Source organism: Numida meleagris, chromosome 6, assembly GCF_002078875.1.
Source record: "Numida meleagris isolate 19003 breed g44 Domestic line chromosome 6, NumMel1.0, whole genome shotgun sequence".
Classification (NCBI taxonomy): domain Eukaryota; kingdom Metazoa; phylum Chordata; class Aves; order Galliformes; family Numididae; genus Numida; species Numida meleagris.
In genome coordinates this window covers 52,281,829-52,305,722 of record NC_034414.1, presented here as the reverse complement: position 1 = coordinate 52,305,722, position 23,894 = coordinate 52,281,829, and the positions used below count along the sequence as shown (strand labels likewise).

Below are 23,894 nucleotides of genomic sequence, written 5' to 3'. Positions count from 1 at the left end.
TCCTCCCGCAGAACGCTCCATCGGAGACGCTCTCGGGTTGGACGGGGGCGGTGTCCCCGCGCTTCTCCGCGCCGCTCCGCGGAGCCGCCCGCACTGTTCGTGGTGCTGAAAGCCCGCAGAGCAGCCAACTTCGCCCCGCTGGAAGTTTGCGGTCGCTCCCCCCCGAGCCGGGCGAGGTGCCCTTACCTTGGCTTTGCGCCGCAGGAGGTGGCTGGTGAAGCCGAAGATGATGTCCGAGTCCAAGCACAGAGCGCCGAACTCCAGCAGCCCGGGGCTTCTCCTCGGGGCGGTTGAGGCGTCGGGGGGTTTGGGAAAAGCCATAGTTTGAGGGTCGGAGATATCCGGCTCCTGGGGAGGAGGCGATGTGTTTGGATGCAGAAAGAGCAGGGGAAAAAAAAAAAAAAAAAGCAAAAAAAAAAAAATAGCCAACACCCCTCACCCTTTAAAAAAGGGGGGGGAAAGCCAAAAGCCACAGGCGGCTGCGTTACTCCTTCATCCGAAAGGATGCGCGCCGCCGGGCTGAGGGAGCGCAGCCGGGCACCTCCCTGCCTCTCCCCGCCGCTCTCCCCCCGCTGTACAACCCTCCTCCCCCCCGGCGCACCTTTGCCTGACGAGCGCGGAGCTGCGCCCCGCTCAGCGCCCCGCCGGCACCGCGCTGGGTGCGCGGGGCGGGCAGCGAGCCGCTCCGCCGCCGGCCGCCATCAGCTCCCCGCGCCCGCTGGCCTCGAGCCCTCGCCGAGAGCCGCCTGCCAGCCCCGTCCGTGCGGGGGGGGGGGGGACGGGGGGGGGGGGTTGTGGGGTTTTTTTCCCTCCTCCTTCTCCTCCTCTTCCTCCTCCTCCGGGATAAGGGCAAGGAGGGAAGAGCTGCGGTGAGGGCAGCTTGGGAAGGGGAAAGATGCACACGCACAAAAAAAAAAAAAAAAGAAGAAGAAGAAGAAGAAAAGAAGGGGGAAAAAGAAAAAAAAAGAGAGAGAGAGAAAAGAAGGGAAAAAAAGGGGGGGAAAAAAGAGGACGAAAAGACAGTGGAAAAAAAAAGAAGGAAAAAAGGAGAAAAGGGAAGGAAAAGGGGGAGAAAAAGAAGAAAAGATCGTGAAGAAAAAAGATAAGGAAGAAAAAAGAAAAGAAAGAAAAAAGGAGGGAAATAAGAAAAAAAAAGGGAAGGAATAAAGGGAAATAAAAAGGGGGGGGAGAGGAAGGAAAGCCTGAGGGAGCTCTGGGCCGCGCCTTCCACTCCTCTAGAAAGCTATAAATATTAGAGAGCTCCTCACCTGGGTGGGGGCGAGGCCCCACGGCTGCCACTGGGCCATCGCAGCCCCGGTCGTCCCCACTCCCCCTCCCCCAGCTGCCCTACGCACGGGGTCCCCACGCAGGTCCCAGCTCGGAGCCGAGCGTTTGCCTCGGGGATGGTTCAGGACCCAGCGGGCTGTATAGCTCCCGGAGGGGGCACGCTCCGCTCAGCGCGTTGATCCCTTTCTGTGTACTTTGCCGCTGAACAAATAACTCACGTCCTGACAAAGGCATTATCCCGCTTCATAGTGCCGGCGGTGAAAGTCCGATCAATCGTCTGTTCAGCCGGGCCTCCGGGGGGGGGGCGGGTGCCGGCCCGTGCCCGGTTCCCGCTGTCACTGCCTCGGGCGAGCCCAGGGCTAGGGCCAGCACGTCGGGGTGGAGACGAGAGGAACAGGGAGAGAGAGATCATAGATTCACAGAATGGCTTCGTTTGGAAGGGACCTTAAGGATGCTTGAATTCCAACCCCCTGACGTGGTCTGGCTGCTCCCCACTAGCTCAGGCTGCCCAGGGCCACATCCAGCCTGGCCTTGGGTACCTCCGGGGATGGGGCACCCACAGCTCTGGGCAGCAGTGCCAGCGCATCACTGCCCTCTGAATAAAGAACTTCTAGTCTCCCCTCTTTTAGTTTAAAGCCATTTCCCCTTGTCCATTAAGAAGAGAAGAATCTAAGTCTCTATGACTACAAAAGGACACCTTGTCTTCTTTTCACTCCAGATTTACCGCATTCTCTGTTCTGGGGTTCCAGCCCCTGCATTAGACAAGGAAGAGAGCTCAGTAGGCATCTTTGCACAGTGGAGGTGGAACCCAGGTGTCCCAGGCAGGCACAGATGGGTCCTGGGGTGGAGGGAAGGAGGAGAGAGGCAGTGAAGTGAGATGCTTATGGCAAAGGGGCACAGATTTCTCAGGCTTTCTTACTGCCTCCCTTCCTAATATAGACACCTCAGACCAGAGTGGTGCTAGTGTGTCAGCTGGGCCATGGGATGAGGTCTGCAGGGACACAGCCACCGTCCTACCTTGTGCAGCCTCCTCCCCCCCCCCCTCAAATCAGCCCCATCCCTGCCTCCTACCTTGCTGTGCGAAGTCTCCTCCCACACCTCAGCTCCACCATTCCGCCCCACACAGGTGGGATATGCCCCTGCCCTACAAGGTACCATGCTTGAAAGGTGCCACATCACCAAGGTGCTGGGAAGGCAAAGGTAGAAGGAAAAACAATTCAAGCACAATGGTGAGATGGACGTCAACTGTCCAGGTAAAGCATCACACACAAGGTAGAAATGGACCCATCACCAGAGCCCAAAGCAACACGTGACATTTACTGTGCATTGTGGAAAGAGGCTGGGAAACCTCCAAGGACAGAGAAAACCATGGCTCACTGCCCACTTTGGAGGCATCTGCCCCCATTCCCCACATCTGTAGCCTATGGTGAGTTTAAGCATTCACCCCATGCTGGACTGGCCCCAAGAGGACCTGGGATTGTCTATGTTCCTTGCCCCCCCGCCCATGAGCTCTGTCTTCCCCGCTCTGCCCTGACCCTACTCCCCAGCTCTGTGCAGTGACCCCAACAAGGTTTGGGTCTTAGATGGGCACTGAGCATCAGGCACCAATAATCCAAGTACAGCTCAATCTCACCCCTACTGTGGGGATGTCTCTCTTCAATCACTCCTATAAGGGGAAAAATTACCCCAGCCTGCTGCCCTCAGGTGTCTTGCCAGCTGAAGCAAAAGTTATTAGCTTTTATTCAATGCAGCTAAACTAAAGTAAAACATCAGCAGGGTGACAGTACATAATAATGGACTAGATAAAGTCCATTTTTCTTGGGCCCTCTGAAAGCGATCCCCGAGCATTAAAATGGGTCTCTTAATAAATACCTTATCTCCCTGATGCAGAGCCCTGGCTGAAGATAACCAGACAGCCATTACCCTACCTCTAAAATGACCTATTTCCATCAGGGCCACTTCAAACGGGCTCCTCTTTACAGACCCCCACCCCAAGGTAGGCAGGGAAGGCATGAAGCCCCCTGAGTTGGAGGAACCAAGCAGGGCAAGGGATCCCATCCCCATCTCCAGGCAGAGTAGGGGACACTGCATTGCAATGCGTCCCCATCCCCTCAGATAAATCACCATGGGATGAGGCATTCTCTCTGTGAGCCAAAATCCCAAATCCTCCCACTATACCTGCACTGAGATGGGCAGTGCTGGGGTCCCACAGTCCCACTGCCCTGGGCCAGCCATGGCGATGCTGGGCAGAAGAGCAGGGCTAGAGCAGGCAGTTGAATCCCAGTGGTGGAAAAACCCTGCTCATCCCAATGTGAGCGTCCCAGTCTGCAAGGTGCTGCTGCACAGGTTGCACAGGACTCGTTTATTAAGGTACCATACAGGTGATAGTGGATTTATAGTATATTGCTGTGATTTCACATTTAATTTACTAAGAATACAATGGTTTGGGCTAGAGGACCCAAGGGAAATCTAGGCAACAGTGAGCAAAAATCCATGAAATTCAATGTAGCACACTAATCATGGAGGCATTATAGTATTAATTGCTATAATGATATACTTCTAATCCTATCTTACACCATGCCACATAATTTCATTGGGTAAGAGAGGAAAGGAATTAAATTTAGTTCAATACAGGCAAGCGTGTAACTTAATAGAGTAGTTTGACTCCTGCACACTCATGGGTTTAGGGCTAATGTCATGCAATGCATGCCGCGGCAGGGAAGGACAGCACGAGACTTCTGATGCCCTCCCGGAAACCTGGAAGCAATGAGGAAAAGTGCTAGAATTCTGTTTTTCAAGAGGCAACCCGGCCATATAGAGGATAATTAGAATTCGTTGTAAAGATGATTTATCATGTCTATCATTGTGCTTGAAAAGGCGAGGTCACCCATGAATGCTGATGAAATTTCAAAGATCTGCTCCCCAAGGACTTTCTGCATCTGCTGCCCTCTGAGATGGGGAAATAGCCCAGGGCAAGCGTCTCATTAATACCACAGGAAAATATAAGCATTTTGTCAGACGTAACATTTTTCTTCGGTACGATACCTGACACGATTAGACCTTTAAACAACGCAGTAATAGGGCTCACTTTCAGGTTCATGGACTTGGCCTCCCCCCAGGTTTCGCTGGGTAGCAGCACCCGGCCCAGCCCCAGTCAGCCCCAAACAAATGCAGCACGGGGTGGGCGGAGGTGGGAAGGCAGCTTTTGATCTTGTTTGTGTAATATGCAAACGAACATCAATGTGAAAGAAAGGGGAAGGCGGCAGAGAAAGGAAAGCAGAGTAAGAATAGTCCTACACGCTGCTGCAACACCAGAGAGCTCATGAACAGCCAAAGAAAACATCATTAGGAAAACAGGATAAATTAGTGGAACTTAAAAGACAACAATGGTGGGCACAGCCCACTTCAGAAGCTGCACCGAGGAAACCCTACAGAGCCCACCCCGCAGCCCCGGGACTGGCCCCGCTCCCCAAGGTGGGTTCCCCACAGGGCGCTGCAGGTTTCGAGGCGTTCACTAGGCACTGCCCACCCAGGGCTGCGTGGAGGGCTTTTGTTTGTTTGCTGTTTGCTTGGCCTCACCTTTATTTTCATCAGGTCTGCTGGGTGGGATTGATTTGTGGGGCAGACAGTAAAGACCATAAAGGGAAACTTCAGCCCTCACAGCCTGTGGAGAAAATAATGATCGTATCTGTGAAACCAGCATGAAAAGCCAACGTGTCCCACTCAACCCTCACAGGTGTTCAGATGCTGATATGGCTGCCGCCACCCTGGGGACATGGGGGTGGACACCCCTGGTGTCCTGGGGGGGGGGAAGGGGGGGTCCCAGAGAATCCTCCCCCACTGCCCCCAGCCACTCCCTGAAGACTCCACAGGACAAGATGGGACACACAGGCACCAGATGGGCCCAGAAAGGACAGGAAGTGGGAGAAGAGAGGTCAAATTCACTCCTGAGGCAGACTTCCACTCTGTCCCCAGGAGGAGAGGGGCTTGCTGACTCAGTCTTGCTTTCCTTCCCCTCTGCACTCAGGTATTCCCCTGCAATGCTGGGGCTCTTCCCGTGCTCACTGCACTGCCATTTCCCTTCCACTCCCATGGTCATGGAAGGGCCCAGCCTGGCCTCCTGAATACCTTTTAGTTCCCACTTTTTATCAGGGGGAACAGGGATCCCTGCCACAGCAAGGCTACCTCCTTCCTTCACTTGAGGCAATTCAGGCACAGAACAGATTCCATAAGCCTGCAGCAAAGCAGGGACTTCAGCAAGCCCTGAGTCACAGCCTGCCCTGTCAAGCAGGGATGGTTAAAACAACCTGATGCAGGGGCTCTGCTGAGCCTGTCTGGGCCTGGAGGCTTGGAGCTGATCTCAGGCTCAGCTCTGGCTCAGTTCATTGCCTCCCTGTGACCTCGCTCTCCAAGAGGAGATCGAACCTCCTCCTGTAAACAACCTGTGAAGGTCAGGGGAAGGAAAGCCTGACACCATTTAATGAGAGACAGTTGCAGACAATCTTTTGCTCAGTTGTCCGTGTCTGTGAGGCGTGGGGATCTCTGTCTTCCAGCTTTTTAATTTCCATTCTAATTTGCAAGTCATAAAGAGAGACAGTATGCAATCCATGGTCTCCTGTTTAATTCCTTCTCACCCTAATCATGCCAGTTTAACCCTCACTCACTTGCCTGGGTGCTTCTCATGCAAAGCCCCAGCCACCCTCTCCTCTGTGAAACATGTCCACCCAGTCACATTAGAGTCCTGCTTGTGCTACACATCTGCGCTTCTAATACTATTTCAGTGACCTCTATGTAGATACATTTAAGCCGAAGAATGTAAAATAATAATAATTCTGTCTCCTTTTAATGTCGGTAGGTCTTCAGGGGGCTGCGGGGTTGGAGCCGGTCGAGGGCGCGCAGCGCTTCAGCACCACGGACAGGGAGCCCGCGCCGCCTCACTGCCGGGCGGCTCCTGCGGAGACAGCGGCGGGAGGAGCCGGGCCTCGGGCGTACAGCGACAGCCAAGGGATGTCCCGAGCGGGGACAGCCTTGTCTAAACGCTCCTTGAGCTCTGACAGCCTGGGGCCGTGAAAGCTGGGGAAAGTGGCTCCCCTGGGGAGCCCACTCCGGTGCCCGACCACCCTCTAGTCAAGAATCTTTTCCTAACACCCAGCCTGATCCTCCCTTGGTGCTGCTTCCTCACCTCAGTGGAGTGAAACAGGATGATAAAGACTTGTAGGGCAGAAATCGGGACCTAGGGGAGGATTCGTGCATGGAGGTGGTCAAAGAGAGAGGGAAAAGCCCAGCCCTGGTTTCTAGCTCCCATCTATCCAGAGCAGCGCACACAGAGGCATTCCCAGGGTCTCTCTCTACTTTGTGACAGCCAACTCATTTAAAAAGCAAACATCAAGTTCTCTGTAGCCATTTTTAATCATCAAAGATAAAAGAGCATCATATCATAAATGGAAAGGTTGAAGAAGCTGCACCAGAAATAATTAGCTTTGCTGGCCACAAAGAAGCACTTACAACTTCTGTGACTTCAGAATACAACGTGAAAATTGTATGGTAAAGAACAAAATCACCCAACGTGCCCCAGAGAGTTTGGAGTGCCCCATCTTCTGTACCTCCTCACAGCTCATCTGATGCCTTATCTTACTGGAAAGTTGCTATTTTATTTCCTTCCCCTCAGTGGACTATGAGAGCAGTGCCTTATTAATCCTTTAACCAAGCAGAAAGACTCAATTTTCTGAATTCAATATTTAAGCACACTTGATTGGAAAGAGAAAACTGTACATCTCAACTAAAATAAAGCTGCTTTGTCAGTATAAGACAAAGAACAGAGCAGGTGACAATTTCCCAATAGCTTAGAGGCTATTCAGAGCAGATTACACTGCCAGCAACAGGCAGAAACTTTTTATCTCAGCAATACCGCTGATCTTAGGGACTGCACCAGAGGAGTTCGAATCCCAGACCTCAAGTAAACTCAAAACAAAGAGCATTTCGCAGCGCTGAAGGAGCAGCGCTTCCAGACCCGCAGTTCCCGGGCTGTGCTTTCCTCCCTCGGCAGATGGCACTGCTCTGCCGGAAACTGCCCTGGGAGACCTCTTCCCAGAGGAGGGAACTCTTTCGCTGTTACAAGACCCTTTCAGAACCCAGACTGGAGAGCTGAGAGAGCCACAAAAGAAAAGTCAGTTGCTAAGAAGGCTTAAATTCCAGTGTATCAGGCAACGCATGGCAACTGTCGGGGTTTCACCATGCATGCTGACGTTTCATCGTGCATCTTGCACACTAGAAGAAGTCACAATAAAAAACATACCAGAATAAACTACTGAACAGATCAGATCACTGATGGCTCCCCTTTCATTGTTTTTCTTTTTCCTTGCATGAGAGTGTTTAACAAAACAAATTTCAAAATCAAGTGGCTAGACCAACCAGTTCATTAAGGCTTTATTTTTCAGAAAGCCCTCTTTTTTCAATTTTTAATGCTTGCACTGAAGTTGGCTATGTATTGTTTATTCTCTGTTCCAGGATATGAAAGATGAAGAGCTGAATCAGTGTCAAGGCGCTGACAGCCCAAGAAGGCAAAGCAGAATGAATGCAGTTTTCTGTGAAACAAGGGGGGGAAAGGCGTGTGGGAGCATCAGTATTGCACATGGAAAACATTGCTGGAGAGCCTATGACACAAAAAGTGATGACAGGTTCTTGCATAATACGACACTTAAAACTATAAATGGTTCACAAAACTGGAAAAGCACTCCCTCTGTACCCACTCATACCCAGACATTTTCAGGCTATAAATATTTCAGTGGTGCATAAAGCTCACGCATGCTTACCGCCAAATACAACACATACCCTTGCACTTGTATCTCTGGGCCATCCTGAACCAGCAGGCAACAAACAGAGGAAAGGGACACGTGGACCAGCTACTGGGAAAGCAGATATTGTCTAGGTAGAGCTGCAGGCAAAAAGACATGGCAAAAAGATCATGAGCTCCAAGGCCTCTACTGCCTTTGCCAGAGCTCTAGAAAGCCAAGCTGGAGGCTGCTGACCCTGCAGAAGGGAAAGGAAAGGTTGCTCTCTCATACAGGCACATCTCCCCCATAATGGTAGGGACAGCAAGCCAGAGTCCCCAGTATCCTTCCTTCTAATGGCAGAAGGCACCTGGCCCATGTCATTATCTGTAGGACAATGAATCACACTGAATAGTTGAGAAGATTTAAGCCAGCCCTGCTGAACAAATCAGGCCAAAACATTCCATCACATACCAGATGGGAATTGATCATTCAAACAAAGGATAAGCTGGTTTCCAGTGGGGGAGGGAGGAATTCAGAAACATCTTCAGAAGAAGAAACAATAACTGGGAGGGACAATCTCCCTGGTCCAGCTAACTAAACCTTTACTGGGACATACCTCAAAAAACAAGCAACAGCTTTAAGCATTGAAGGTTATTTACCCTTCTGTTGATCCTTCTAGCAGGTGGGACAGAAGAAAGAGGTCAGAGTGGAACAGGATTTTGGAACTGTAGGCAAGAAGATGGCACAATGCACTAGCTGCCTACTCTGCTATGCCAGCTCCTCACCACACTGGTCCTGCAGCAGGATACTCTATCTGCCAAGCCCCCATTTCTCCATGTCATGAACAGCAAGAGTCCCAGCTCCTCCGGAGAGGGAGCAGCTCTTCCTGTCCCACAAAAGTCAATTCTTCTCAGTTCCTTAATAGGCTTTGCTCAGTTTCCAGTATGTAGTCAGGAATAACCCTAGCTTATACAAGGTTGCATATGCGCACTCCAGACTATGAAGTCAACTAACTACACAACTATATGAACAGTGATGGCACTAGAAAAGTCCTCATCTATACCATTTAAACTTATTTTTTGCAAAGATGAGAGTTTCCATGTTATTTAAAACCAGTGACTCAATTGGGAAAGGCCATGACTGAACATACTTAATTGAAAGAGCTGAACTGCCAGGTTTAGAGTCTAATTCACAACTGTATGGTTGTGAATCTGGCCAAACTCACACCAGATCAGATTTATGATGACTACTAGACTGTGAGTGGCAACACATCCATGTTTCTGGATGCCAACTGACTGAAAGATACAGTATCTTGCATGTTGACTTTCTAGACCACTTACAGTTAAGTTTAGATAAAGATTTTGGAGCTAAGTTTACTACGAGGCTGGAAAGGCATGACTTTGGAAGACAGTGGCCTCTTCTGGAATACTGGGTGTTTAATACAATCTGCACATACATAAAAATTCAGTGCCTGTTTATAAAGCAGTATGGTCACTGTTTTTTCTTTAAAACCTTATTACAAAATAGAATGTGTAAGTCAGGAAAAATGTTTGTATTTACTAGTAAAAGAAAAATAGGGATGGCAGATGCAAACAACATTATTATATGTGATGAACCTCCTGTTTATTTTAGAGAGTCTGGAAATTGCCTTATTATTTTCAATTGAACCACATCTTTGTAAAAGATGTGTTCCACTCCAAACCATAAATATTCCAGGGACATCCTATTAGACATGTTATGCAAGAGGGGGAACTAGCATATCCAAAATGATTCACAGTGCCTACAGACTTACACTTTCTGTAAGCCTGTCCTCTACACTCCCTTTATAGCAAAGGAGATTCTGTCCTCACTATAGTTCTCTGTCCTCCCTCTGGAGATGCCTGAAAGATAAGCCTCTCACAAATGCTGCCTAAAATTACTGTCATGTGAATATCCTCTTCTGTCCTCACAAACTTTGAGTCTGTGAAAACAATAAAACACTATTCTTTAATTTGACACGAGCACAAAACTGTCTTTCACAGTTTTACATCTTAGTCTGGTTAGATGGAGACTGCAATGCCACTACCTCAATCTTTAGTATTTGTGGGTGCACTGTAGAGGTACGAAGCCAACAGCAGTCCTCAAAGAAACGTGCACGGCTGCTGAATCCACATCAGCCTGTGAAAATGTTCAGAGTGAATACATCCCAATGAAGTGAGTTCACATACACACCACAGGGAGTAGAAGTAACAGCGGAATATGTTTGACATTCTCTTTCTAATACTAAATCATTTAGATCTCTGTCCATCAACATGGAGACATAAGACACTGCATAGAGAAAGACTGCATGCAAAGAGTCTCCTTATTCCAGATTTGCCTTTGCTTGGCATCAGGTGTTTGTCAATTCTCCCTCTCAAGCAACAGAAGCATCTTTTCAGCACTCTTCAGATCTCTTCTTTCCATAATTTAAACTGGCCTTCTCAATAGCCTACCAGAAGTAATTTTTCCATATACCAGTGCAGCTTCACAAGCCTTCTGACTTGGAAATAAGATTAACAAAGCACAGATTAAGCCAGAAAGCATTTGGGATTGGGAATCTCTGGTTTCACCTGAAGTGGCAAAGGCACAGATCATTGTAGCAGTGTAAGTAGCTTCTATTTACTCTATTCTACCCACGTACACAAACAAATCAAAGTTTTTCTGGTCTTATGCCCACGTGAAAGAGAAAAGATTTGGCTTTCTATTCAGATGTCATAATATTAATGGAGAACATCTTCACTGCTTTATTACAATGTAATATTGCCGATTCCAAACATTAAGAAAATAAAAGAAGGTATAATGAATTACTCATCCCCACCCTACAACAAAAATCATGAGAGGAAAAAAAAAAAGGCTTTGATTCCATTTGTTTACTAGTTTCTGAGCACTTCTGGTGCCATCAGATTGCTATTCCAAACCCTTCTACCACAATGAGAGCTAGTAACTGTCTTAAGATTTACAGTTATGTTTAAGTCACATGAATGTTGAAACTGAATATTTAAGGGGAAAAAAAAAATCTGGCAAAACAGGCTAACAAGGAACCAACTAAGAAGGGATTCAGGATAAAACTTCCAGAGCAATTAATGAGCCATTGATATTGAACAGGTTCAGAAGGGTGGCTAGGCTGTATGACCCAGGAAAGCTGATAATTTGCTAGAACAGATTAAAACTGCCTGACACAAGTGAATGCATCAATACACTACATGCCATATGTTAATCCAGATCAACCATGCACAATATTCCTGACAAAACCTACCCTGCATGGCCCTGCTTGAGCAGGGGTTGGACCAAATGACCCCCAGAGGTCCCTTTCAACTTCAATCACCATTCTCTGAAAAACCAACAGAAAGAAAAACAAAACAGTACAGACTTTTGGTTTGAGTCAGTTCTCTTGATTCTGATTTCTTATGAAGTCAGGCAAAAAAAAAAAAAAAACAACAACAAAAACACCCTACTGGCAAAAATTGCTCTGTGTAAAACTCATGAGATCTGGTAACTAAGCATTATTATAAATTTATTTCATCCTGACACCAAAAACAGCTCTACAGCTGTTTTATGATAGTGTGAAGGTTAAACTACTACAGAACAAGCACTCCTGCATGTGGCTACTATAAAAATGTCATTGAATTATTTCTAATTTTAGTGCCCGTTGATCTAAAAATGCCTCCTGCTGCACTCCAAGAAGCAAGAAAAAAGATAAATAAAGCTAGCAGCAGAGGAACATGCATCTAACTCAAGAAGCCAAGCAGCTCTTCACAGAACTAGGACTGCAAGGAGACTCAGGAGGGGTTCAAAGGAGAAGTATATGGTCAACTGAGTGATGCTGCACCACTTCACAGCAAACTGCGGGAAATGTGTACTTCCAGGGTGGAATGAGCCTGTCTTCAGCCATCCACTTCAAGATGCCTGAGAGCGCCCATTTTTCTTCACTAACCATGAAGTTAGTACAGAAAACTAGGTATTTCGCTTACATTTGTTCTGGAGAATCCTATCCAAGTGCCCAATAAAAGGTAAATCAGCAGGACACTACCCCAACTTCAAATGCTGTTACACCCCCACCCCGAGACCCAAATTCAGCATACACAAAAATGAGGGAAAGAAACATAATCAAACAATAGAAGTAACAAACTTTCTGGACATGCTTGTAGAAAACAATGCTCTCAAAAGACCTTTACCAGTACTCTCAGACACCAGTAAAAACATTATCTGAGCAGTAGGTCTGCCTAAGAACACCAGAAAGATTATATGAAACCACGTAAACTAAGGAGAGATGCAAATAACCAGTCTGTCAGATAGAAAGAGAATAAATACCAGTTGGTCAAATGATCATCAGCACTCAACAGCTACCAGTACAAATTGCTGAAAATCATGAAGTTTTTCAATGAAAGTCATGCACATTCTGAAATTATGGGTTCTCATAAGCTTTTGCCAAGGAAGGGAATCAGAAATAAATCGGCTAGCAAAAAATCATTTCTTCATAATAATAAAGCAAAGACTTCGTCACCTCATTTATCTCACAGGGATGTCATTACTGCTGATATGGACAATTAACTGTATTTGGAAAAAACATTTTTCAAAAATTATCTGCAATTCTCCATCATCAGTTTTGAGTAAAAAACCACTAGTAGGGAGAAATGATTTCCTCGTTGGGGTAAACTGGTATAGTTACACAGAGATGAATGACCATACACCAATTTTACACAGGCTGAAAGCATGGCCTTTGATTCACAGCTACAGGATGGATTAATCTCCTCTCCTCCAGTCACTAAAGTTTAGTCAGATCAGGTCTACGTGTTTCTTCTGCTGGCAGTGAATCACAGAATCATTAAGGCTGGAAAAACCACTAAGGTTATCCAGTCTGACCATCAGCCCATGCCTGTGACTGCTCTAGACCACATCACTCAGTGCTACATCTACACTTCTCTTGAACACCTCCAAGGATGATGACTCCACCACCTCCCTGGGCAGCCTGTACCTCACCACTCTTTGAGAATGTCTCCTAATAATTCCAACCTAAACCTACTCTGGTGCAACTTAAGGCCATTGCCTCTCATCCTATTACTGCTACCTGGAAGAAGAGGCCAACCCTCACCTCACCACAACCCTCCTTCCAGGGAGCTGTAGAGAGCAGTAATGCCTCCCATGAGCCTCCTCTTCTCCAGACTGAGCAATCCCAGTTCCCTCAGCCCCTCCTCAGAAGATTTGTGTTCCAGACCCTTCACCAGTTTGTTACCCTTCTTTAGACACGCTCCAGGGCCTCAATGATATCTGGTTTCCCAGTGTGGAAATTGTGCAAATACCATTGCAAGCACCATCCTAGAAGCTGAGCAAGAACACTCTGAAAGCGCTGAAGATTGGCACATAGAATTATTTTCTTTTTTTTGTTACTAGCTTTTCACAAAACAGCTCTTAGGCTGTTACTGTTAAGGGCTTCTAGAGAAACACCTGTTCAAGAGCAAGAACTTAAGCCTGATACTGAGGGTGCCCCAATTCCATTATTATTCAGCAGCACCAAAACCTGTATCACTCCTACACAGAGAGGTGTTCTTCAGAAGATGACAAAGAAAGAGCAAAGCTGAACACACCCTTCTCATTTCAAATGTGAATTTGATTTGAACGTATCTCTCACTAGGTGTTGCCACCCGGCTCTCTGACCAATCAGCAGCACATCCAACATACTCGTGTGTGTGCTGAAACTGGAAGGTACTGCCAGAGTATGAAGCAGCCTACAGAAAAGGGTGGGGAGGGAGGAATGCACTGCTGCTTCCTGCTCTTGGGCACAGCATGCAGGAGTCTGGCTCCCTCGACCAGGGGACCAGAAGGTTTAACTCACTCCTGCTTCCAGTCTGACCATAAAATACCTTTGCTATTCATTTTTAAAGGGAGCAGAAAAAATTAAGCGTTATTATAGAAAGGCCAAGATTCTAGTGATAAGGAACTTGAATGCTGTCTGCAATGTTAATAGTAAAAGCTAAAGACATGCTCTGCAACTGCAGGGCAACATTTGACTAAGTTTGGCAGAAGTCTCCTCCCTTCACACCCTCAGGCTTCTGCTTAGCTTAGACAATATCACAAGGAAAGGCTGTTTGCCCAGAGGTTTTCAGTGCATATTTGTTGGGGATTTTTGTTTGTTTGTTCATTGACATGGCTTACCGCCAGCTTATGAGAACTACAAGCTTTGTCATCAGGAGTTCACCCAGTCTGAGAGAGGAAAAACAACAGTTAGTAGTCAACCTTATTCTATACCTTTAAAATCTCACAGAAAAAAAAAAACACACATCAAAGAGACGTTTCAGAAATGTTGTGATGCTCCCTGATTACATAGAAGGGTTATAACAAAGCATCAGTTTCTATACAAGTATAGTACAGGTTCATTATGACACAGAGAAACCCAGTGCAGGAACATTAAGCTCTTTTCTCCACCTATGCAGAACCTCCACACCAGGTTTGTTCTTTCAGAGTTACTGAGACCATTCTTGAAGAAAAAAAAAAAAAGAAAGAAAAAAATGAAACTTTTCTCTGACCCGTATCAGAGAGGTCTTAAGCTTTTCTAGGGCACACTGGACTCAGAGGAAAAAAGTCAGTACTTACATGATCTTGAACCATGCTATGAAGAGCAATACTAATGCCTTGGAAGCAGGAAACACTTCCTTAAACAGCTCATGTTGCCACTGAAATCAGCAACGAGTTTAGATAGAGCCAGATAGGAGAATCAGGCTTATCAGCTGGAGATGGCACCAGGCAGAAAAGCACCGGGTTAAACCCCAGCTGATGTAAATCAGTGCAACTCCCCTCAAGTTAACAGAGTTGGGCCGATTCAAGCCAGCTGTGGATCAAACCCACAGTGTGTTTTGCAAGTCTATTTCCAACTCTTCAGGGTTCTGCTTTGCTGTGTTTAAACATTCACAACACCCACTGAATTTAATGAGAACTGTGTGTACAGAACACTAGTGTTATTTCTTTTTAAATATTTGGGAGGTGCTCAGAGACTGTGATAATGAGTGCCATATATTAGAACTGAGACAGAATGGTATTGAATCATCCGACCCTTAAGTGGGACAGGTCATTAATCTTTTCCTTGGGAGAACATTTCAATTTTTGCCTTGGCAAATGAGGAATCATCATTAATAGATGTGGGGGTTCCACCTTTGCCAAGTCCCAGACAAAAATGTGTTTTTCCATTTGCCTTGGGCTTGTGTAAGCTTGCCTAAGGAGGCCAGCCTCACAGTTTGAGAAACACTGCTAGCAGCCACCATACCCTCATTCCCAGCTAAATTAAACCCTATTACACTGTAATTAACCTTGCCTAACTTGTTCTGAGTTACAGCAGTAGGTTAAAAAAAAAAAAGATGCCTTGCCTAAACTGTCCCTGAGAAGCACTTTTACGTACCAGGCTTTCCTACTATTCAAATATCTCAGCTTCTCCTGGAAGCTCCTCCTCTGAAGATCACAACTCGACTGCAGGCAACACCAGAACTCTTCTTGACTTCAGCGTGAAGAGAATCGTCTGCTATTATACTCCTGTGCCCCGATTTCATGCCAAACAGTGTATTTTTGAAGAAAACAGAAGTGATGGCAAGACTACATACATTTAAGGCTTAGGTTCACTAAAGGCTTAAGACATACACATAGGCAGGGTCACTACATTTCTTTTGTTACATTTAGAGCAGTAAAATTCTACTTTATGAATTAATCTGTTGACCATTTTATTCAGATGTACGGTTAAAAAAAACCAAACACGCTTCTAGTTCTATTTGGCTCATGGGGCAAGCATGAGAAAAATAAGAAAGTAGGAAAAACTTTCCAAAGTTACCCTTTTAAAAAAGGAAAATAAACTGTTGGTAGAAACCATTGTTTCCAGATTCCTTTCTGAAAACTCAAAGTTCTTCAGCTGTATTCTGAAAGACTCACTTTTATCGGAGGTCCATCAGGCTTGGTTAAGCCCAGAGCTTTTGATCAGACCATCAGCACAACAGTCTTAGAACTATAAACCCACTGAAGTCGTTCTCATGAAGGCAGGAGACAAGGTTTGGATAATCCTTTAACTGCCTGCAGTACAAACATACATGGGGAATACAGCACAAAGCACCACAGCATCAGCTTCGCACTGCTCCTGATAAAAGGGTATTCACAAAAAGGAAAAAGAGAAACACCCGTACATAAGAAGTGCCATCGTTGATTACATATATCACCAGTGGAAAGGTGGTGAACCTCTGAAGTGCAGCGCTGATGGTACAAGCCAATATGAGTTTTCTTTAAGTCTGGATGTACGGGGGAAAAATAAAAAATAAAAAGAACAAATGGTTACACACTAAACATAGCATAATGCCTTCCGCAGAGCCAGACTGATCCTACCTGCTCCTTTAAAGACATTACGCCCCTCCATTCGCACAGTACAAGCAATAACTTTTTTCCTTCCTTAAGTACCCCCATGGATACCACTGATACTCCGTCCCTTCACCTCCTGTCCCCGCAGTCCCCCCGGAGCCGGAGCCTCCCGCCGAGCTCTGCCCTCCATCCCCGCCGCCCTCCATCCCCGCCGCCGGCCCGCGGCGCTGCAGCTCTCCGTCGGCCGCCCGATGCCCGGGCCTCGCTGGTCAAGTGGTCCTAAACATTTCACAATTATGATAGAGAACTGTTGAACTGTTAAGAACCACTGCACCAAGGAGGCTGAGGAGGCGCGGGGCGGGGGACGCGCTCCCCCCTCGCTCCTAACAGCCGGGCTTGGCTCTTCCTCTCGCCGCGGCGGACCTGGGGACGAGACAAAACACACGGGGCAGTGGGGCGGGAGAGCACCCGGACCCCCCGCTCCTCGCACAGCGGTGCCACTTACTCCTGGCCAACGTCCCGCCGGCCTCGCGCTGGGGCTTGGAAGGAATAATAACAACAGCAAAAGTTTCATAAAGAGAAAAAAAAAAAAAAAAAAAAAAAACAAAAACCATTCTTCTCAGCTCGCAGCTCCTCTCTCCGCCACCCGCCCCAGTGCCGGGCTCAGCGTGCGGGGCACGCTTTTATACCCGCGCGGGCACGAGCCATCCCCTGCCGCGGCGGCCAGGAATGCAGCCCTCGCCCCTGCCGGGACCAGTTTTTCCAGGCTGCCTTCTCCCTGACGGGGTGGTTTTGTTTCGAGCCATCATCATCATCTGGGGCAGCCCGACGTCAGCAGGGAAGAAAGGACAAACCTGTTCGGCGTTTCCTCCCGCCCTCCTCCCTGTCACCGGGGGGAACCGCTCAACAGGTTTCGCCTGAGCCGGAGGTGGCGGCTGCGGGAGCGCGGAGCAGACTCCACCCAGCGCCCTCCTGACAGCGGCTGCCGCCTGCCCTCGGCGCCCTGCCGGCCTCCCCCCGCCTGGCTGCCAGCCTCACACAAATGGGGTTTTAAAAAAAATCATAATAAAGCCCTAAACCGGCCCGTCGTGTTCGCTGGGGGATTTTCTTGTCGTCGAGGCACCGCTCGGCGCCTTCCCCTCAGCAAATATGGGGTGGGGTGGGGGCTGCCCGCTTTTAGAAAGGCCCCTGTGCCTCCCCGCATCAGCTGGTGGCATTGCCGTGTGCTGCGCTGCCCTGCCATATGAAAATCCCCGTGCTCGGTGCGTTCCCCATGTTGCTGAGCGTGGGTTTTTTTGCTCAGGAACGCCAAGAGGTGCTGAGTGCTGTGGGAACAGGGCTGGCTGTGCCTCATCTTCCCCATTGCTGGGGCTTTTTGGATTCCAGGGAAAAGCTGCTTTCGATGAGGGTGGTGAGGCACTGGCACAGGTTGCCCAGAGAGGTGGTGGTGCTCCATCCCTGCAGACGGCCAAGGTCAGGCTGGACGGGGCTCTGAGCACCTGATGGAGCTGTGGGTGTCCCTGCTCATTGCAGGAGGGTTGGACCAGATGGCCTTTGAGGGCCCCTTCCAACTCAAACGATTCTATGATTCTATGAACTTCCAGAAATCAGGCCCCTTGCCACAGCGCTGGGAGTCACTTTCTCTCAATTTGAGTTTCTTCCATTAATTCCTCACAATTTCACTCTTTGTCTATAGGGAAGGAATGAAACAGAACCCCCCAGGCTTTTGGAGCCCTGCTGCCGGGGTGGGCAGGAAGGCCTTCACACTTTGCCATGCTGGGACGGAGCAGCCTGCATGATGTAGGAAAGACGTGGATGGTTGGCCCTGCTCTGCCAGCGACTCAGCCTCGGGCCTTCACCAAGTCACTTCGCCACACCTTGAGGAGAGATAATGCATACCTGCCTCATCTTATGAGGCTTCACTAATGTTAATAGAGTGTTTTGCATGTTTAAAGAGCTGTCTATGTGCCATGTATGAATTTTGGCACTCCAGATCCTATGATCTTTGGGCCTTTATAAATATATAGGGAATTCAAGCCAGTCCTGGAGGAAATGCCCATAAGAACAGGCATCGTAGAGCAGCGAGGGACTCCAGAGCATGTGATTGAGGCACTCCCACCAGAGCAGGAGCAGACAGGTTGCTCTAGGAGCCTATGCAAACTCCCCAGATCAAGGCTGGAGGCGTTTCAGTTCACTTTGGTAAAACCAGCTCCTGCTCTTCTCTGCTCTCTCAGACTAAAACCCAGAGGTTAATTTTGTGCCTTTTTTTTTTCTAGAGAGTACAATCCTTACAGCTTTTCTGAACCTTTGTGTTCTCAAAATTATTTTTGCCTGCCTAATATAGAGGAATATGCAGTGTTTCTGAGTTAATTCAAAGGAGACATATGTCACTGACAGCAGTGGAAGTAAGGCTGCTTTTATGTGAGAAGAGGCCCTTGTTTTATGACAGCGTCCTAGGTCTCTTCTTACCTGCGATACACACAGCACGCACACCATGATCATAGTAGCTGTTTTCTATATATAATTCTTCACTAACTATGCCAACTCTCATCCACCCCTAACAAACACAAACACACACCCACACCTATGACTCTACAATACCACTCAGCTAACTAATAACCCTATTGCCCATACTGTAAAAGCCCTTTCCAGACAAACCAGTCGGAACCCACTGCTGTGATGGTGAGACATAACACCACCCGCTGACCCCACTGCAGGTCTGGTCCACGTTCAGACACGTATGGCTGACGGCCCTGAAGAAGGGCTCTGAGCCCCAGGAGGGGAATTGCCTGGGGCAACCAGTGGGAACTGAGGTACAACAACTTGCACTGGGTTTAGGCAGGATGAGTCATCTTTTGCTTTGTGTTTTTTAGTATGTGTTGGTGGTTTTACTGATTGAATGTTTAAGGTTGTTGTGTTTTTATTTTCATGGAAGAATATAGTAAAAGACGGCACAGGTCTCATACTTGGTAGGAGATGTGTAAGGAGTGGCCAGGATGAATTTTACTGGCTTAAAGGGATCCACCAAGCAAATGTATACAATCCCTTAGGTCAATAGTATGAAAAGATGCACTTTCTTAGTAACTTACATGTTAAACAAACAGCAGTGCAGTGTAGTGTAGCAGGGCAAATGTACTTTCAGTTTATGCGTGTAATCAGTAAGTTCTGTTTCTCACTTGTGCACCCCCCATTAATAAAGTAATGGAGATAACATCCTGTTACCTCTCTTAGTTAGGCAGTCTCACAGAACAAGATGAAGGTTTTAAAAGGTAGGAGAGTAGAGATACCTAACAGCAGAAATTGACTGACAGCACTATACAAGGAATGAGCCATGTATTAATTGTTTTTCCTCTGTGACAGTATGAAAGGCGATTGAGGCATTAAAATAATAGGATTGGTTCTAAAAATGGATAGAGGGGAAATTTAGTTGTATTAAAAGGAACAGTAATTAGCTTATATTTCTACTGGTGGTTAAACTAGGTATCATTTATATCTCTTTATATATATGTATTTATATATATATACTTATTTATATACTCTTTTCAGTTGCATATATATGACCAGAGTAGTTATGCGCTTGGTTTGTAATGGACCACAGTGCAACAAATGGCCTTGGTAAGCAAGCAGCACGTATGTCACCCACTGAGTTTGCCATTCAGGGGCACAAACCCAATAAATAGGGCTATTTTATCTGCTAGTGGGGACTCATCCTGCAAGACACTGAGACCTGTCTGATTGCACTGGAGGAACAGCACATTGTAGCATGGAACATGATGGTCCGATATAGCAGGTGGAGTTTTCTTGTGTGGGGAAGCAAATACCAATCAACTGATAGTGTCAAACAAAGGAGCAGCACAAATGAAGACTTAATGGCAGGGATGACTGTAAGAAACAAAGAGCTGTCCTAGGAGAAAGCAAAGATGTAGGGTAAGCTTATGGAAAGGCACAAAAGGATGTGCTGATTGCATGATAGAATATGGAAGGCATAAGATCTTGCATATTCTGATAGTGAAAGATTATGTGACATTATGACAGATGATTGGAAGTTGCTATCATTACTTTCGATCAATATCCCCATGCTCCTTGGCATAACATCCCAGTACTTTCCTGCCAATTCTGTATTTTGGCAGGTAATATCGTGGAAGGGTGTGGAACAGCATACAGTACTATTCCTTGTACTACAATGTGTTTTAGCTGACAATTCTAAACTTAGAATGAATACAGCATGCAAACTAGCTTGGATTCAGAGCTTACTATTGTTTTTCCCCATCCTCAACAGATCCCCACTGATTCACTACTCTTACTCATTATTGCTTGCCTGAAATTAGGTTGGAAGTTTCTTAAGCAAAGAGTGGAGTCTGTAAAATACCTGTCATATTCTTGGGAAACAGAGCAAAAACCATGCAAGTAGATTTTCTCCCACCCTGGGAAATCACCATTCCATGTGTTCATAGCAAGCACCGATGGGGCAACTTCTTGTTTACTTGAGTTGACTCAAACTCATTTGCCAATATAGCAGCCCACTATGTGTCACATGTAAGCATAATAATAGCTTAATAGTAACCTGCTTTGCGATAATAAGCACCTTGAGAGAGAGCCTAATGCTTCCTCATAAACGGGAAGTATTTTCATATCATTGCCTAAACAACAATAAGTAATTTAAAGAGAAAGAAGGTGGGTTGGGATATTTTTTTCAACCAAGAACTTTTAGAAAGATTGCTGGGGGTTGCCATTCAGTACTTAAATTGATAAAGACATGCTAGAAATTAAAATATGGATAACAGTGAAGTTAAGAATTCACATTTTATTGGCAAATACCACCATTCTAGGCACAAAATTTTGATTAATCTCAACATTACCGGTTTAGTGAGAGAAGGGTTTGTAGGTCATGTGCTCTGTCTAAACAGTATCTATTGGCACTACAGAGGCTATGCATCAGTTTGGTGCGTAATACTGCACATCACCATTTTCTGATTTAATGCATTGTTCATTCCATTCCCACAGTTAACTGTGTAAATTACTGAGTACAAATTAATGTACTTTTTCCTTCTTAGGGAGAATTTTTCAAGCTTTGTCTGTACACAGTCGCACAACTGTTTGCAGTAAGTAAGTAGCAGTAGACATTTTCCATTTTCTATTTCAAATTTTTGATCGTATTGTTAAAAATATCAGTTCTTTTAATAACCAGTCCAGAGTAAGGCAACACCAGAACTCATAGGCTTGATCAGGAGTACAATTACATCAGCAGTTTTAGAACAAATAAAACTTAACCAACAAAAAAAGGGTGAACAACAATCCTTGTGCTGCAGAGACAGTTTGTTAGCTGTCAAGTGGATGTGCCCTGAGAGATAAGTCAGCTTCTTCATCGAGAGACTGATACTGGGGAGAACTTCCAACTCTATCACAGAAGCTCTAAAAACACCAGGAAGAGCCTGTTGCAAACAAGGAGTGGGTACTTCTGTAGTCATACCTTGCTGTGACTTTCCATTGGAAGCTTTGGATCTGCAGCAGTACTTTGACCATGTACTCAAGCTATTAAGATGACAGTTAAAAATGTGTGTATAAGAAATGGAACCCACTGGGTCCTGTTTTGAAATCAATTCTGGATACATAATCTCTGTAGCCTTTTTTCCAAATTTCAGAAAGTTTGGACTGGGCTTTCAAAAAATGCCAACCAACTTTCACAGAATGGCAGCATGAGCTTCTGGTGCACTGGCCACTCGTCCCCACATTGTGTGGTCTACTGATAGTTTTCCAGAGTTAGCAGAATGATATAATCTGCTCCGTAAAGCCATGAGATATGAAATCATTACTCATAATTTGACTGCTGAGATTTCCTAAAGTGTTTGCTGGTTCAGACCATGGAAGATGGAGAGTCAGAGTGGTATAAAACAGTATGGTAATTTTTAGGAACTTGTCATATTTCTGGTTTTATGTCCTTGAATGCAGAACTTTCCAAACAACAGTGATAAATGGTGACATAGCTGTGGGCAAAGAGCTCAGTCAAAATGGTCAAGTAAGTAATATACCTTATTTGACATCCCATTCTGTCAGTCAGCAAAGATAACAGGCAGTCATTTCTGCTGGATTCAGCAGAGATCTCTGCAGGATAGCTTGTCTTGAAGGTGCTGAGGATCGTTATCACCCCAAACTGACCCTTGAGCAGGAATCAGATGTGCCACAGAAAGAATTTGCTGCACCCAAACCCCAGTTTTACTGGGCTCCAGTCACAAAGATCGGCAGCAGTACATATCTAGGAAGGAAGCTGAACACCCTAAAAGACACAAGCATAATTTTTCATGCACCATCAGAGAATCTCCCCAGCAGAGCAGCTTCTGACATATAATGGGATTAATCTGTCTCTCTGTTCTAATTGTCCTTATCTCTCAGTAAAAGATTGTCATTACGATTCCTTTTTCTCTATCCTGATGTTCTTCTCTTTGCTATACATGACCATTGCTTCTGAATTGCCAGGACTGACATTCCTCTTCTATGCTAATAGTTAGTTAAATAATTTGAAAACAGGATGTAGAAATAACCACCTACAAAAACAAACATTACTGTAATTCTCTGCCCTTTTATTGCCTTTCTTATCACCCTTTACTGCATGGAGTCTCATCTAATCTCACTTGCAAAGTCTTAAAAGCAGGGTCTGTGGCAGCTGAAACCACATACTGGAACCTAACAGGATCTGGGACAGTGGCACATGCATTGTACACTTATACATGTAATTAGTGGGACTAATTTGCACTCAGAAATGCTGCATACACAATTTAGCAGGCAGCTCTGGCATTCTTCTGGTCGAGAGAGTTATACAGGGCTCCCATTTTGACACCTAGAAGGCACGAGGGCCTGTGGAATACGGTGTCTTGAGAGAACAGTTATTTGTTGTGGTGGTAGCTACTGGTTCAGAGACTAATCTCTTGGCCTCTTCCCATCTTGTTGTGCCAGGTGCCACGCATCAGCTTGCTGCTGGAACTGGGCTGAGCTGCAGGACGCTGCGGGCTGGCACCTGCCCAGGGCTTGGCTGCCACCTCCAAGCACAGCATCCTGGCTGCGAGGAAGGTACTGGTGCTGAAGACACCAGTGGGAGAGCACGAGATCCGCACAAGCTGAGCAAGTCTCAACAAGCCAGTGTTGGCAGGGGAGGGGAAAGAGACACTGCCTCTTCCTCACCAGCTAGGCCAGCAAGGAGTTGTATTCCCCATTCATTTTATTTGCTTCTCTTACGTCTGGAGCAATTTTGGTCAGATGTCAACGTAGTTTTGGACATCAAGTACCAAAGTCTTTGACCATGAGATTTATATCAAGTCTCCCAACTCAAGCCATGTGAAGGAGAGCTACTTTGTGCGGTTTACACAAGATTACATTTTGCTGCTATGAATCAGGGTACTTTTCTCAGCTGCGCTTTTTGAGGTGCAGGCTTCTGCCTCTTCCCATTCAGCTGATCACAGGTAAACAAATGTATGTATAATTAAGTTTCTGAAG

General features: G+C 46.5%; 1 protein-coding gene and 1 long non-coding RNA gene across 2 annotated transcripts in view; both read right to left on the bottom strand.

Moving 5' to 3' along the window:
* The window catches only part of KIF26A (kinesin family member 26A), a 99,102-nt gene extending 98,762 nt beyond the window's left edge, over positions 1–340 (bottom strand). The window contains exon 1 of the mRNA XM_021402834.1: positions 187–340. Coding sequence (XP_021258509.1) covers positions 187–321 — 135 coding nt within the window. The 5' untranslated portion in view covers positions 322–340. The remainder of the gene's footprint in view (positions 1–186) is intronic.
* On the bottom strand, positions 1,511–16,654 carry LOC110402022. Its single transcript, XR_002440826.1, has 5 exons — positions 14,670–16,654; positions 8,119–8,221; positions 4,867–4,951; positions 2,359–2,473; positions 1,511–1,646 (listed from the first exon to the last, which is right to left on the bottom strand). It is a non-coding gene; the product is annotated as an uncharacterized LOC110402022 (long non-coding RNA).